Source organism: Cydia amplana, chromosome 4, assembly GCF_948474715.1.
Source record: "Cydia amplana chromosome 4, ilCydAmpl1.1, whole genome shotgun sequence".
In the NCBI taxonomy this organism is placed as follows: Eukaryota; Metazoa; Arthropoda; class Insecta; order Lepidoptera; family Tortricidae; genus Cydia; species Cydia amplana.
Window position 1 is genome coordinate 1754045 of NC_086072.1, and position 13323 is coordinate 1767367.

General features: G+C 44.5%; 1 protein-coding gene across 1 annotated transcript in view; it reads right to left on the reverse strand.

Moving 5' to 3' along the window:
- Positions 1 to 2665: 2665 nt before the first annotated feature.
- Positions 2666 to 13323, reverse strand: part of LOC134647483 (uncharacterized) — a 41385-nt gene continuing 30727 nt past the window's right edge. Inside the window, exons 3-7 of the mRNA XM_063501835.1 lie at positions 7680 to 7738; positions 5895 to 6051; positions 5231 to 5411; positions 4188 to 4344; positions 2666 to 2838 (exon numbers count right to left, since the gene is read on the reverse strand). Of these exons, the coding sequence (XP_063357905.1) occupies positions 2666 to 2838; positions 4188 to 4344; positions 5231 to 5411; positions 5895 to 6051; positions 7680 to 7738 (727 nt within the window). The remainder of the gene's footprint in view (positions 2839 to 4187; positions 4345 to 5230; positions 5412 to 5894; positions 6052 to 7679; positions 7739 to 13323) is intronic.

A 13323-nucleotide genomic window follows, 5' to 3' on the forward strand; every position in this document is an offset into this window, starting at 1 on the left:
TGAGGCCATAGCAGTCAAGACCATAACTAATAATAGACTCTACTAAACAAGTATAAATACATTTCAACGTGCTAACAGGAACTTTAAAACTAAGATGGTAAAATATGCTTAAAAGTATTCTTAATTTATTACAAATGAAATCTACATGAGTTGTCCAGGAGAAGTTTTCGTCGATTTTCATGCCAAGATACGTAAAACTGATAACTCTTTCTATGGGCTGGCATTTACAAGTTACGGAATTAATACTATGTATACAATGGAAACTATGTGTGAAAATGGACGGGATATCGTTTTTAGGTACTAAGTATGGAGAATGTATTAGCATAAGTTTTGTCTTATCGGCATTTAATACGATTCCACGTGAATGAATGTGTGGTGTGGTGAATGAAACACGCGCTGAAGGTTGAAATAGGCGGTGTCCATGTCGGCGGCCGATCGTAAGATCGGGCATATCGTGAAATTCCTACGCATATCGTGAAACGTGAAAATCTTTGACCCGTTACCTGAGTCGACGGAGCCCCGCTACGCGGGGCTCCTATTCCTGGGCAGTTTGCCCTTCGGGCATCTAAAGCAACCTAACGAACCTATCCTACCTATATATTGGTTTAATGTCACTATCGTCAAAACATTACACAGGAACATTACGATCTGCCTGATCTTACGATCGGCCGCCGACATCCACATTGGATCAAAATGTGACCCAATGTGCGAGCGGGTCATCACTATATAGACGCATCTCTCACTCTATCTGTACCTGTAGTATCTGCGAAGCTTCGAAGGCGGTCCCGGGCAGCAGCACGATGGGCGCGGCGACGCGCGCCGCCTCCACGCACACCATGTTGGGGAACTCGTCGCCGAAGTCACAGAGCCACTAGTATAGTTGTGTAGGTACCTGTAGTATCTGCGAAGCTTCGAAGGCGGTCCCGGGCAGCAGCACGATGGGCGCGGCGACGCGCGCCGCCTCCACGCACACCATGTTGGGGAACTCGTCGCCGAAGTCACAGAGCCACTAGTATAGTTGTGTAGGTACCTGTAGTATCTGCGAAGCTTCGAAGGCGGTCCCGGGCAGCAGCACGATGGGCGCGGCGACGCGCGCCGCCTCCACGCACACCATGTTGGGGAACTCGTCGCCGAAGTCACAGAGCCACTAGTATAGTTGTGTAGGTACCTGTAGTATCTGCGAAGCTTCGAAGGCGGTCCCGGGCAGCAGCACGATGGGCGCGGCGACGCGCGCCGCCTCCACGCACACCATGTTGGGGAACTCGTCGCCGAAGTCACAGAGCCACTAGTATAGTTGTGTAGGTACCTGTAGTATCTGCGAAGCTTCGAAGGCGGTCCCGGGCAGCAGCACGATGGGCGCGGCGACGCGCGCCGCCTCCACGCACACCATGTTGGGGAACTCGTCGCCGAAGTCACAGAGCCACTAGTATAGTTGTGTAGGTACCTGTAGTATCTGCGAAGCTTCGAAGGCGGTCCCGGGCAGCAGCACGATGGGCGCGGCGACGCGCGCCGCCTCCACGCACACCATGTTGGGGAACTCGTCGCCGAAGTCACAGAGCCACTAGTATAGTTGTGTAGGTACCTGTAGTATCTGCGAAGCTTCGAAGGCGGTCCCGGGCAGCAGCACGATGGGCGCGGCGACGCGCGCCGCCTCCACGCACACCATGTTGGGGAACTCGTCGCCGAAGTCACAGAGCCACTAGTATAGTTGTGTAGGTACCTGTAGTATCTGCGAAGCTTCGAAGGCGGTCCCGGGCAGCAGCACGATGGGCGCGGCGACGCGCGCCGCCTCCACGCACACCATGTTGGGGAACTCGTCGCCGAAGTCACAGAGCCACTAGTATAGTTGTGTAGGTACCTGTAGTATCTGCGAAGCTTCGAAGGCGGTCCCGGGCAGCAGCACGATGGGCGCGGCGACGCGCGCCGCCTCCACGCACACCATGTTGGGGAACTCGTCGCCGAAGTCACAGAGCCACTAGTATAGTTGTGTAGGTACCTGTAGTATCTGCGAAGCTTCGAAGGCGGTCCCGGGCAGCAGCACGATGGGCGCGGCGACGCGCGCCGCCTCCACGCACACCATGTTGGGGAACTCGTCGCCGAAGTCACAGAGCCACTAGTATAGTTGTGTAGGTACCTGTAGTATCTGCGAAGCTTCGAAGGCGGTCCCGGGCAGCAGCACGATGGGCGCGGCGACGCGCGCCGCCTCCACGCACACCATGTTGGGGAACTCGTCGCCGAAGTCACAGAGCCACTAGTATAGTTGTGTAGGTACCTGTAGTATCTGCGAAGCTTCGAAGGCGGTCCCGGGCAGCAGCACGATGGGCGCGGCGACGCGCGCCGCCTCCACGCACACCATGTTGGGGAACTCGTCGCCGAAGTCACAGAGCCACTAGTATAGTTGTGTAGGTACCTGTAGTATCTGCGAAGCTTCGAAGGCGGTCCCGGGCAGCAGCACGATGGGCGCGGCGACGCGCGCCGCCTCCACGCACACCATGTTGGGGAACTCGTCGCCGAAGTCACAGAGCCACTAGTATAGTTGTGTAGGTACCTGTAGTATCTGCGAAGCTTCGAAGGCGGTCCCGGGCAGCAGCACGATGGGCGCGGCGACGCGCGCCGCCTCCACGCACACCATGTTGGGGAACTCGTCGCCGAAGTCACAGAGCCACTAGTATAGTTGTGTAGGTACCTGTAGTATCTGCGAAGCTTCGAAGGCGGTCCCGGGCAGCAGCACGATGGGCGCGGCGACGCGCGCCGCCTCCACGCACACCATGTTGGGGAACTCGTCGTCGCCGAAGTCGGGGATCTCCTTCGCGTACTCCGCCCAAGGGTTCCAGATCACTGGAAATAAGGATAGTCATCATCAGTTTATGCCGTAAGCACAGAATAAATAATAGTACTAGATAGGTACAGAAGATTCTCTCTATTACGACAGATATGACCGCTAGGTGGCAAGCGCGAGCCGTCCGTTCCGTAGCGGTGCGCGGCAACTACTATGCCTAGACACCAAAATTGGTGTGGACCGCATGTACTTGTAGGTACTTGTAGCGACGCGATACGAAATCGCGGAGTGAGCCACGCCTGTCGTAAGTAAAATAGTTGGCTATAGAACGGGGAATACCGCCAATATATTTGACTTTGAAAAATTGTTCATGTGACTGACACTTATCTGACACATCACTTTTTATGAGAAAAAAAGTTGTGATTGATCAGTAAAAATTTTGGTTGACACTAAGAAATTTTACATATATAGTTTAGCAAGACGTTTCAGTAAATAGAAAAAGGCGGCAAATTTCAATAATGTAGGCGCGAAGGGTATACTAAATTTAATTTTTGCGCCTGTTTCTACTGAAAACGTATATCCAACCTCTTGCGCGGCATTTCAATACATATCTTGTATGTTGTTGTTTTTGTTTTCATCGTGTTTTGGTAGATGCGGTCCCACTCGTTGACTGTTCGAGTCAGGTAGACTGTGCGATACATACCGGTGTCAGGGAAGTTGTACTTCTGTATCCGCATCTTGCGGCCGCTGACGACGTTGGTGATGATGTGCTCCTGCATCGTGTTCTGGTAGATGCGGTCCCACTCGTTGACTGTTCGAGTCAGGTAGACTGTGCGATACATACCGGTGTCAGGGAAGTTGTACTTCTGTATCCGCATCTTGCGACCGCTGACGACGTTGGTGATGATGTGTTCCTGCATCGTGTTTTGGTAGATGCGGTCCCACTCGTTGACTGTTCGAGTCAGGTAGACTGTGCGATACATACCGGTGTCAGGGAAGTTGTACTTCTGTATCCGCATCTTGCGACCGCTGACGACGTTGGTGATGATGTGTTCCTGCATCGTGTTCTGGTAGATGCGGTCCCACTCGTTGACTGTTCGAGTCAGGTAGACTGTGCGATACATACCGGTGTCAGGGAAGTTGTACTTCTGTATCCGCATCTTGCGACCGCTGACGACGTTGGTGATGATGTGTTCCTGCATCGTGTTCTGGTAGATGCGGTCCCACTCGTTGACTGTTCGAGTCAGGTAGACTGTGCGATACATACCGGTGTCAGGGAAGTTGTACTTCTGTATCCGCATCTTGCGGCCGCTGACGACGTTGGTGATGATGTGCTCCTGCATCGTGTTCTGGTAGATGCGGTCCCACTCGTTGACTGTTCGAGTCAGGTAGACTGTGCGATACATACCGGTGTCAGGGAAGTTGTACTTCTGTATCCGCATCTTGCGGCCGCTGACCACGTTGGTGATGATGTGCTCCTGCATCGTGTTCTGGTAGATGCGGTCCGTCCACTCGTTGATGGTGACCACTTCTCGGGTCTCTTGGTACACTGTGCCTTCTCGCGTCTGTAAGCAATTGTAAAATTATTATATTACTATACTTGGTCAACCAGATCTTGACAGTAGAAAAAGGCGGCAAATTTGAAAAATGTAGGCGCGAAGGGATGTCGTCCCATAGAAAATTTGAATTTCGCGCCTTTTTTTACTGACAAGATTTGGTTGACCAGCTATATTTACCAGTACTCCCTATTGGGATCAATCTCGAGCACATAATTCAGACCGAAGGCCCCGAAGGGTGTGGTATTTACGAGTTTGTTCCGTGGGAATCTACTGAATCCTACGCAGAACAGGTGACGCAACACAAACTTGACAACAGCCAGAAGTGAATGTTAGTTCCTTGCTGGGGTTGTACTCAACGATGTCAGAGTGGAGTATACACTGGATCAAGTATCGAACCTTGTCAATGAACATGCAGCCGTGCATGCCGGTGATCTGGCAGCGGCGCACGTCTGGCACCTTGAAGTAGGTGTGCAGAAGAAGCTGGCAGCTGAACGTCAGTTCCTTGCTGGGGTTGTACTCAACGATGTAAGAGTGGAGTATACGGAGGATCAAGTGTCGAACCTTGTCAATGAACATGCAGCCGTGCATGCCGGTGATCTGGCAGCGGCGCACGTCTGGCACCTTGAAGTAGGTGTGCAGAAGAAGCTGGCAGCTGAACGTCAGTTCCTTGCTGGGGTTGTACTCAACGATGTAAGAGTGGAGTATACGGAGGATCAAGTGTCGAACCTTGTCAATGAACATGCAGCCGTGCATGCCGGTGATCTGGCAGCGGCGCACGTCGGGCACCTTGAAGTAGGTGTGCAGGGGAAGCTGGCAGCTGAACGTTAGTTCCTTGCTGGAGTTGTACTCAACGATGTTAGAGTGGAGTATTAAGGAGGATCAAGTATCGAACCTTGTCAATGAACATGCAGCCGTGCATGCCGGTGATCTGGCAGCGGCGCACGTCTGGCACCTTGAAGTAGGTGTGCAGAAGAAGCTGGCAGCTGAACGTCAGTTCCTTGCTGGGGTTGTACACGCCGATGTTGAAGTGGAGTTCCTTCTCGCGGAGGATCAGTCGGTACGTCAGTCTGAACCTGCAAGTTTACGTATTTGTTATTAAGTGTCTGTAATGACTGATTTGTAACAGTAAGAAGCAAAAACTTACGAGCGGGGATATAAGATGACCGCACCAATTACAATATTTGTCGTTGTCAAACTGCGCGCTGTCGACTGTACCTTCGAGCAACACGGAAGGGAGACAGCATTCGTGCTATTTCCCCTCTGCCGAAGCATAGGCACAACTGTACCTATGGCGGTGCGTGTTGTGACTCGTCGTTATTACAGATTGGATTTTGTATATAGTGAGTGAGAAGTGCGACTGTGTGCACGTTTCCCTGCGCAAAAAATGGCAGAACGATTTGTACGATAAGATATCGCTTGGGCTCCTCCCTTCCGTCATGTCGGACGCCGGTATTGCTCGAAGCACTGTACAGTTGCCTCGCCCGCGGCACAATAGCCTTGAGATTTTTGAGCTTGAGTCAAGACTTCCATAGTTATTCTAGTTCGTTGGTACTCACTGGAAGTGCCACATGGAGCGTGTGAAGTCGTCGTCTATGAGGCACAGCACGGCCTCCACGTCGCCGCTGGGGAGTCGCTCTGGCGCCTTCTCTAGGTGCCAGCGCGCTATCCGCGCGAACCCGTGCTGCGGTCCGAATGCCCATTGCCCAAATTGAGCTGTAACATGAAGACATTTCTTAAAATGCCACTTTATCCAGCCAGTATTAATCCAGCCTCCAGAGCCACACTATTTTGCTTAAATTCATAATTTTTATAGCACCTTAAACATAATTTTCGTACCTATATTATGTCCATACATTAATAGCAGTTATCAACACTCCCTACTGCGCATTCAATATTTAATAGGTATCGTAACCAATAGTTAAGTACCAATAAATTAACATTACTCCGACGCCTATTTATTGCAAAAAAAAAACTTGCAATAAATGCATGGAGCCAATAATAAAAACCATATAATTGTATGTGCATTCAATACCAATTACATACGATAGCTATAATAAATTTGTACAACTCCAGTAATTTTACTTTTTCAGTGAAATTAACGCAATAATCTTTAGAATAATGATATAATTTATGTATGCGATTGCCAAGAATCAGTTAATAGTAAAGTTACCATGCTTTATTTTACGACGGCTTAATTATAAATTACCATTGTACGATTGCAATGACTCTAATGTGATTTGACATTAATATCTAAGGGCCAATAAAATAGGTGACACTATAAATGTCCTGCCAAAGTGACCCTTTTAAATTTATTTTGACGGATATGATTCAATTACCTAAGTCTATTGTATCGCATCGTAAAGGAAGAATAAACTTGGAACCTATTTTTCTTTAGATTCAGTAAATACCTATAGATCGAATAAAAAAATTAAAAACCGTGCTTTAGGAAACACACAATTATACAAATTATAAAACTGGTATACCTACATACAGTTTTTTAACGGCTCCAGAAATAAAAACCTGATCTCTATTCGAATTCTAAACGACCTAATTTAATAATTCTTCATACTTAATCATAAATGACAGTAAAATATCAACGTGTAGGTACTTTATCATGGTGTGCTATAACTTATATCGGCATTTATGACTACCGTTTGCCCTATAGCTTTAATTGCTTAATCCAAATTTAGAATAAATAATTCACGAATAGCCCTTATATGTGTATAACACCTGTGGGCCACTTTACACTGTCATGATACTGGACTAGTGGGCCGTTAAGTGTGACCAGTATTAAATGAGCTTGAAATTCGTGATGACTATATGTACTCGAAGATCGCATTTATACGAATTTGCTTGTACCAGACCAGTTGTTGTCAGTTATGGAACGGGTTCGGAGTTTATAGATGATATTGGCAGTTAACTCTCAAAGTTCTCTGAGATGTTTTAACAGGTGTCAATGCATCTTACGTTGTAGCGTTACAAGTATATTTGCCGTAGAACATTCTCAAAATTTCGGCAATTTCTGTAAACTTTAATCAGTGGAGAGACACTCTTCCTTTCGGGCAAACTCGGCTCCATTCGGCTCAGCATTGCTCCAAGCTACCGACTTTCAATCCGGAGGTCGCGGCCCGCGGGTTCTAATACTTCAAATTATGGCTTGTACCAATACATATATTTCATAAAGCTGCTAGAAATTCATAACTGCTTTTGACGCATAGTAATCTAATATATGTACAATTATACATGCTAACTAATACTTGCTCTCTAATTGTATACATTGGGTTTTACTTTACCTCAAGTTATTACAGCAAATCAAAGAATGAAACAAGTACAATACTTACGAAACACAAAAGGTATCCCTCCTCGTATCGCTCGTTTGCCATCGAAGACTGCTTGTTTACTGAAACAAACAAATAACTTTTACAAACAATTGTCAAAACATAAAAATGATTGACACGACGCCGAGGAATTTCATGAAAAACCAAGTTTTAACAATAATTCCTCAGAAACCTTATGGAAACTGCTTTCAAAGGAAACGGTTTTTAAAAGAAAAAAAGGCATTTTGCGAAGTTTCTTTAAAAGTAAAAACATTGGTTATTTTACACAAATTGGCATTGATAGGTCGTTATGCTGCTCCGTTACGGCAAAACAGCGTATCTTATTACAATACTAGCGACCCGCCCCGGCTTCGCACGAGCTAACAAATTATATTTAAACCTTCCTCTTGAATCACTTAATATATTTAAAAAAACCGCATCAAAATCCGTTGCGTAGTTTTAAAGATCTAAGCATACCTAGGGACAGACACAGCAGACATTGTTTTATACTATGTATGTAGTGATGTCCTATCTAGAACGCTGTTTCACCGTAATAGGCCAGTATTGCATGGATAAATTGCAGCGTAATATTAAGTATAAATAAACAATCCTAGGTTAAGCATTACACCAAATTATCTTTTTAGGGCTACCTACTAACTGTCCAAAAAAGAATAAGCTTAAAACTAGTACTTGGCACTCTCTTGTAACGCTATTGTGGGTATTTCTGAACGTTTCGTAGTAAGTAGGTATACCTATCCGCGATTAAGTCTAAAATTTAAGACTCAATCGCGGATATAGGCACACGTTTTATCTAAAAAAAAATTACAGACAATTTGTCCAAATATCAACGTGTTCCCGTCCGTAACTTCCACACCTTACGCGTTAATAATTTTAATAGACTATTCCTATCCAATAAGGACTGGTCATGCCTATATCGAGTATCGAGCATCACATTGCTTCGCATTACAGACATACATCTAAACAAACCATTACTATAATACACGGCAGAAATCATGACCACAGTCCGCTAACCGCAAACAGAGGGTTGCCAGGTACTTGTTGAAATAATCTGATTTTCAATATAAAACCCAGATATTTCTGTTGATCTGTACAAGTAGAATCTATTTGGAAAGAGAAGATTGGTATAATGTATTGGGAATGTAGAATACATTCCACGACTCTTCTCTTTCCGCACAGACTACCTATACTTGGGAAAGGGTCGCTGTCACTTGACCTCAAATAGAATCTTTTTATCGCGGTAGTATTATTTTTCTTCTGTCACTGCCAAGTTTGGCAAGTCAGAGTGTAATTTTCAACATCTTTAAAAAAACACCAATGTGAATGTGACCTACATCATCCCTAAAATATCATAACCCACAGCGTCACCAAAGGTCCCGATAAACAAACTTTTTTTAACATAAATCCTGAAATCCACGACAATCATGGTACCTAATTCCGTATAATTTTGTGTACGCCTGGGGCGACTATAGCGAAAATCGAAATTCGTAAATCGTCTATGTGTCTACTTATTGCTCATGCATATTCGATATAGCGAACCAAATAGATGAACAAAGCGGTTCGCGGTTATAGCCCCGGTCTGGTAACCCTAAAGTAGTCTACGCACATCACCAAGGCATTCAACCCCTCGAAGAATTACTTCTCGAAACAAGATCAATTTTAGCGGTTGCATTCCATCACGGCTCGGATACTGCAAAAAGCACCCTTATATTATAAATGCATCAGTGGACAGGACGGCAAAAACGGCCCGGGCGAGTTGGATATAAATTATTTATGCCATTTTAAACATTTTGGAGTCCACGCCGAGAGGACAGCGGTGACAACGGGTGCTGTTGCCGTCACTTACACTTGAACGCCTCCTACTCATAGGCCCGAGATACACTTGTAAGTTTTACTTGCGTAAGTAGGGGCGACGCTATTTGTTAAAATGAGATAAGTGTGTAAGGAAATCTGGTAACAAAAAAGGAATGTTTCATACAAACTTTCTTGAACATTTTGGGAAATATGGTGGAAATTGTCCAGCTTCTCAAAAAAATTGTACATTTCGATCACATCTTAGATTTCTATAAAAATTGGTATGCTGGTAAATGTACTTAAATTGGTATGCTGGTAAATGTACTTTACCAGCATACCAATTTTTATAGAAATCTAAGATGTGATCGAAATGTACAATTTTTTTGAGAAATGCTCACTTACGTAAATAAAGCTTACAAGTGTATCTTGGGCCATAGTCGTTTTGACGACCGTTCTGGCCTTCTCGGTAGAGTCTGTAGCCAAATGAAGCCGATTGGGTTCGAATCCCACTAAGGGCGTTTATTTCTGTGATGACCACAGATATTTTGTTCCTGGATCATGGGTGTTTTTTATGTATTTAAATATTTTTATATTTATTTCGATTTTCGACTTGTAAATTAATCCTAAATTATGAATTGTTTTCAAAATGACGGGTGTTTTTCCGAGCCTTGCCAATATAACGTATATAGTCTGAGGCGAACGCTCGCTAATACTCAGAGAGCCATAAGAAGAACTGCCAAGAACTCCTTTGACGTATAGGCTTATAGGCACACTAGAAGATGACTGCCTTTAACGGATATGTCTGGTCTGGTGAAAAAAACCGGCCAAGTGCGAGTCGGACTCGCGCACGGAGGGTTCCGCACCATCAACAAAAAATAGAGCAAAACAAGCAAAAAAAAAGCGGCCAAGTGCGAGTCGGACTCGCCCATGAAGGGTTCCGTATTTAATCAATCAATCAATCAATCAATAATTTTATTTCGTCATCATAGGTGTAAATACATTAGTACAGGTGTTAGGGTGTTTTTTCAATGCAGCAGCTATGATGTACCTTTCCGGCTTACGATATTTAAAATATAGCTAAGTAATACAATTATTTACAATTAAAATATAACTTACAAACTGGAAAAAGTAAATTTAATAAATATAAATGTCAACTGACCTTAACATAATATACCAACCTACAACTAGTAATAAAAACTTACAATGTCAGTTTAATATTCAATTAAATTTAGGAATAATGATGTAATAATTTAAATGTCACTATCTCATTACATACTGCTATCACATAAAAAGTCTTGAACATTATAATAACATTTTTCCAAAAGAAATTTGCGCAATAACCTTTTAAATTTCTTTGGACTAGTACTTTTGAAGTCAGATGGTAATTTGTTGTACAGCTTTGGGCCCATTGTTACAATGTTATTGCGCATAAGGCTAGTTTGACAAGCTTCTAGGTGAACACCAGGGTTCCTAGGACGCAAATTGAAACCTTGTGGGGGCTCTCTACTTTGGAAAAGACCAGGATTTGAGTTAACAAATACGCAGCACTCATATATATAGAGAGATGGCAATGTTAAAATGTTTAATGTTTTAAAAAGGGTCTGGTGGCTTTCCACTCGTTTTAATCCGCATATTGATCTAATACATCTCTTTTGGGCTAGGAATAACACATTCTTGTATGTTGAGTTTCCCCAAAATATTATCCCATATCGTAAAGTGGATGCAACAAATCCATGATAGGCTGTTAGGACAGTACTACGATCAGCTGTTTTCTTTAACCGATATAGAGCGTAGGAAAATTTTAACATTTTTTTGCAAACTTCTGAGCAGTGCGTCTCCCACGACATATTGTGGTTTATGTGAATCCCTAAAAACTTTTGTGTTTAGGCGATTTATGACGTATATAAAAAAAACTACTTACTAGATCTCGTTCAAACCAATTTTCGGTGGAAGTTTACATGGTAATGTACATCATATATTTTTTTTAGTTTTATCATTCTCTTATTTTAGAAGTTACAGGGGGGGGGACACACATTTTACCACTTTGGAAGTGTCTCTCGCGCAAACTATTCAGTTTAGAAAAAAATGATATTAGAAACCTCAATATCATTTTTGAAGACCTATCCATAGATACCCCACACGTATGGGTTTGATGAAAAAAAAATTTTTGAGTTTCAGTTCGAAGTATGGGGAACCCCAAAAATTTATTGTTTTTTTTCTATTTTTGTGTGAAAATCTTAATGCGGTTCACAGAATACATCTACTTACCAAGTTTCAACAGTATAGTTCTTATAGTTTCGGAGAAAAGTGGCTGTGACATACGGACGGACAGACAGACGGACAGACAGACGGACAGACAGACAGACATGACGAATCTATAAGGGTTCCGTTTTTTGCCATTTGGCTACGGAACCCTAAAAACCGGCCAAGTGCGAGTCGGACTCGCGCACGGAGGGTTCCGCACCAACAACAAAAAATAGAGCAAAACAAGCAAAAAAACGGTCACCCATCCAAGTACTGACCCCGCCCGACGTTGCTTAACTTCGGTCAAAAATCACGTTTGTTGTATGGGAGCCCCACTTAAATCTTTATTTTATTCTGTTTTTAGTATTTGTTGTTATAGCGGCAACAGAAATACATCATCTGTGAAAATTTCAACTGTCTAGCTATCACGGTTCGTGAGATACAGCCTGGTGACAGACGGACGGACGGACGGACGGACAGCGGAGTCTTAGTAATAGGGTCCCGTTTTTACCCTTTGGGTACGGAACCCTAAAAAAACTAGAGGGGCCCACTGGTTATCAGTCCGCCGCACGATATCGGCCTGTCAGTTGTTCGGAGCAGGGATGTTGCGGATGCAGATTTTTTGACATCCGCGGATGCGGATGCGGATTTTTAAAGGCTCACATCCGCGGATGCGGATGCGGATGCGGATGTCAAGATTAGGTACTTAGAAAACGTCAAATATTACATTTTTAGTATTTTTTTATTTAAAAAAACCAAACGTTTAGTATTTGAGCAAGAATATAGGTGCGTTATATTTAATAAACAGTAACTTCGCCGACTTTTCTGGATCTAGACGATTTCGTTATAGGTAATGACGAAATTACCTAGCACTTACGCCGCCGCTAAGACGTTCCTGTACCGACTTGTTCGACATCCGCATCCGCATAAGCTCCGCATCGATTTTATGCGGATGCGGATGCGGATGTTGAAAATAATGCGGATGTTCCGCGGTTGCGGATGCGGATGTTCGCAACATCCCTGGTTCGGAGCTGTCAAATTTTGCTTTTAACTGACAGGCCGATATCGTCCGGTGGACTGCCAGCCTATTATGGATAGCTTTATCCATCTTTATCCACGTGATAAAATAACTGTCACTGTTTAACACCGTGGGAAAGAAAGTGACGGACACCGTTTTATCACGCTGTCACGTAGACAAGAACGACCATCATATCCGTACTGCACGGCTAGCACATGATTACCCGCGGGATAGCTCGCGCCGCGAGAGACGGCAGTCGCCCGTCACAAATTTCTATCTCTATCTGTCAATTCCTCGATTTTGGCAGCATGAGTTCGCACATCGAGAAAAGAGTTCCACGAGAGAGAGCCATGCCGCGCGCGACTTAGCCAATGTGGCCATTTATACATGGAACAAACTTTTCATTCGTGGCAACACTGAATCGGTAAAATAATAATCGGATAAGTAATGAATAGTCAGCCTTACAAACGGAGCGTCCCTAGTCACGATATATTCTCTTAACAATAAAGTCGCGTCAAGATCATTTTGAACACCTCGCCCGCTTAGCAACTATTGCTGCTGACTGTACATAGGTACAGATTTACTTTTGCATTT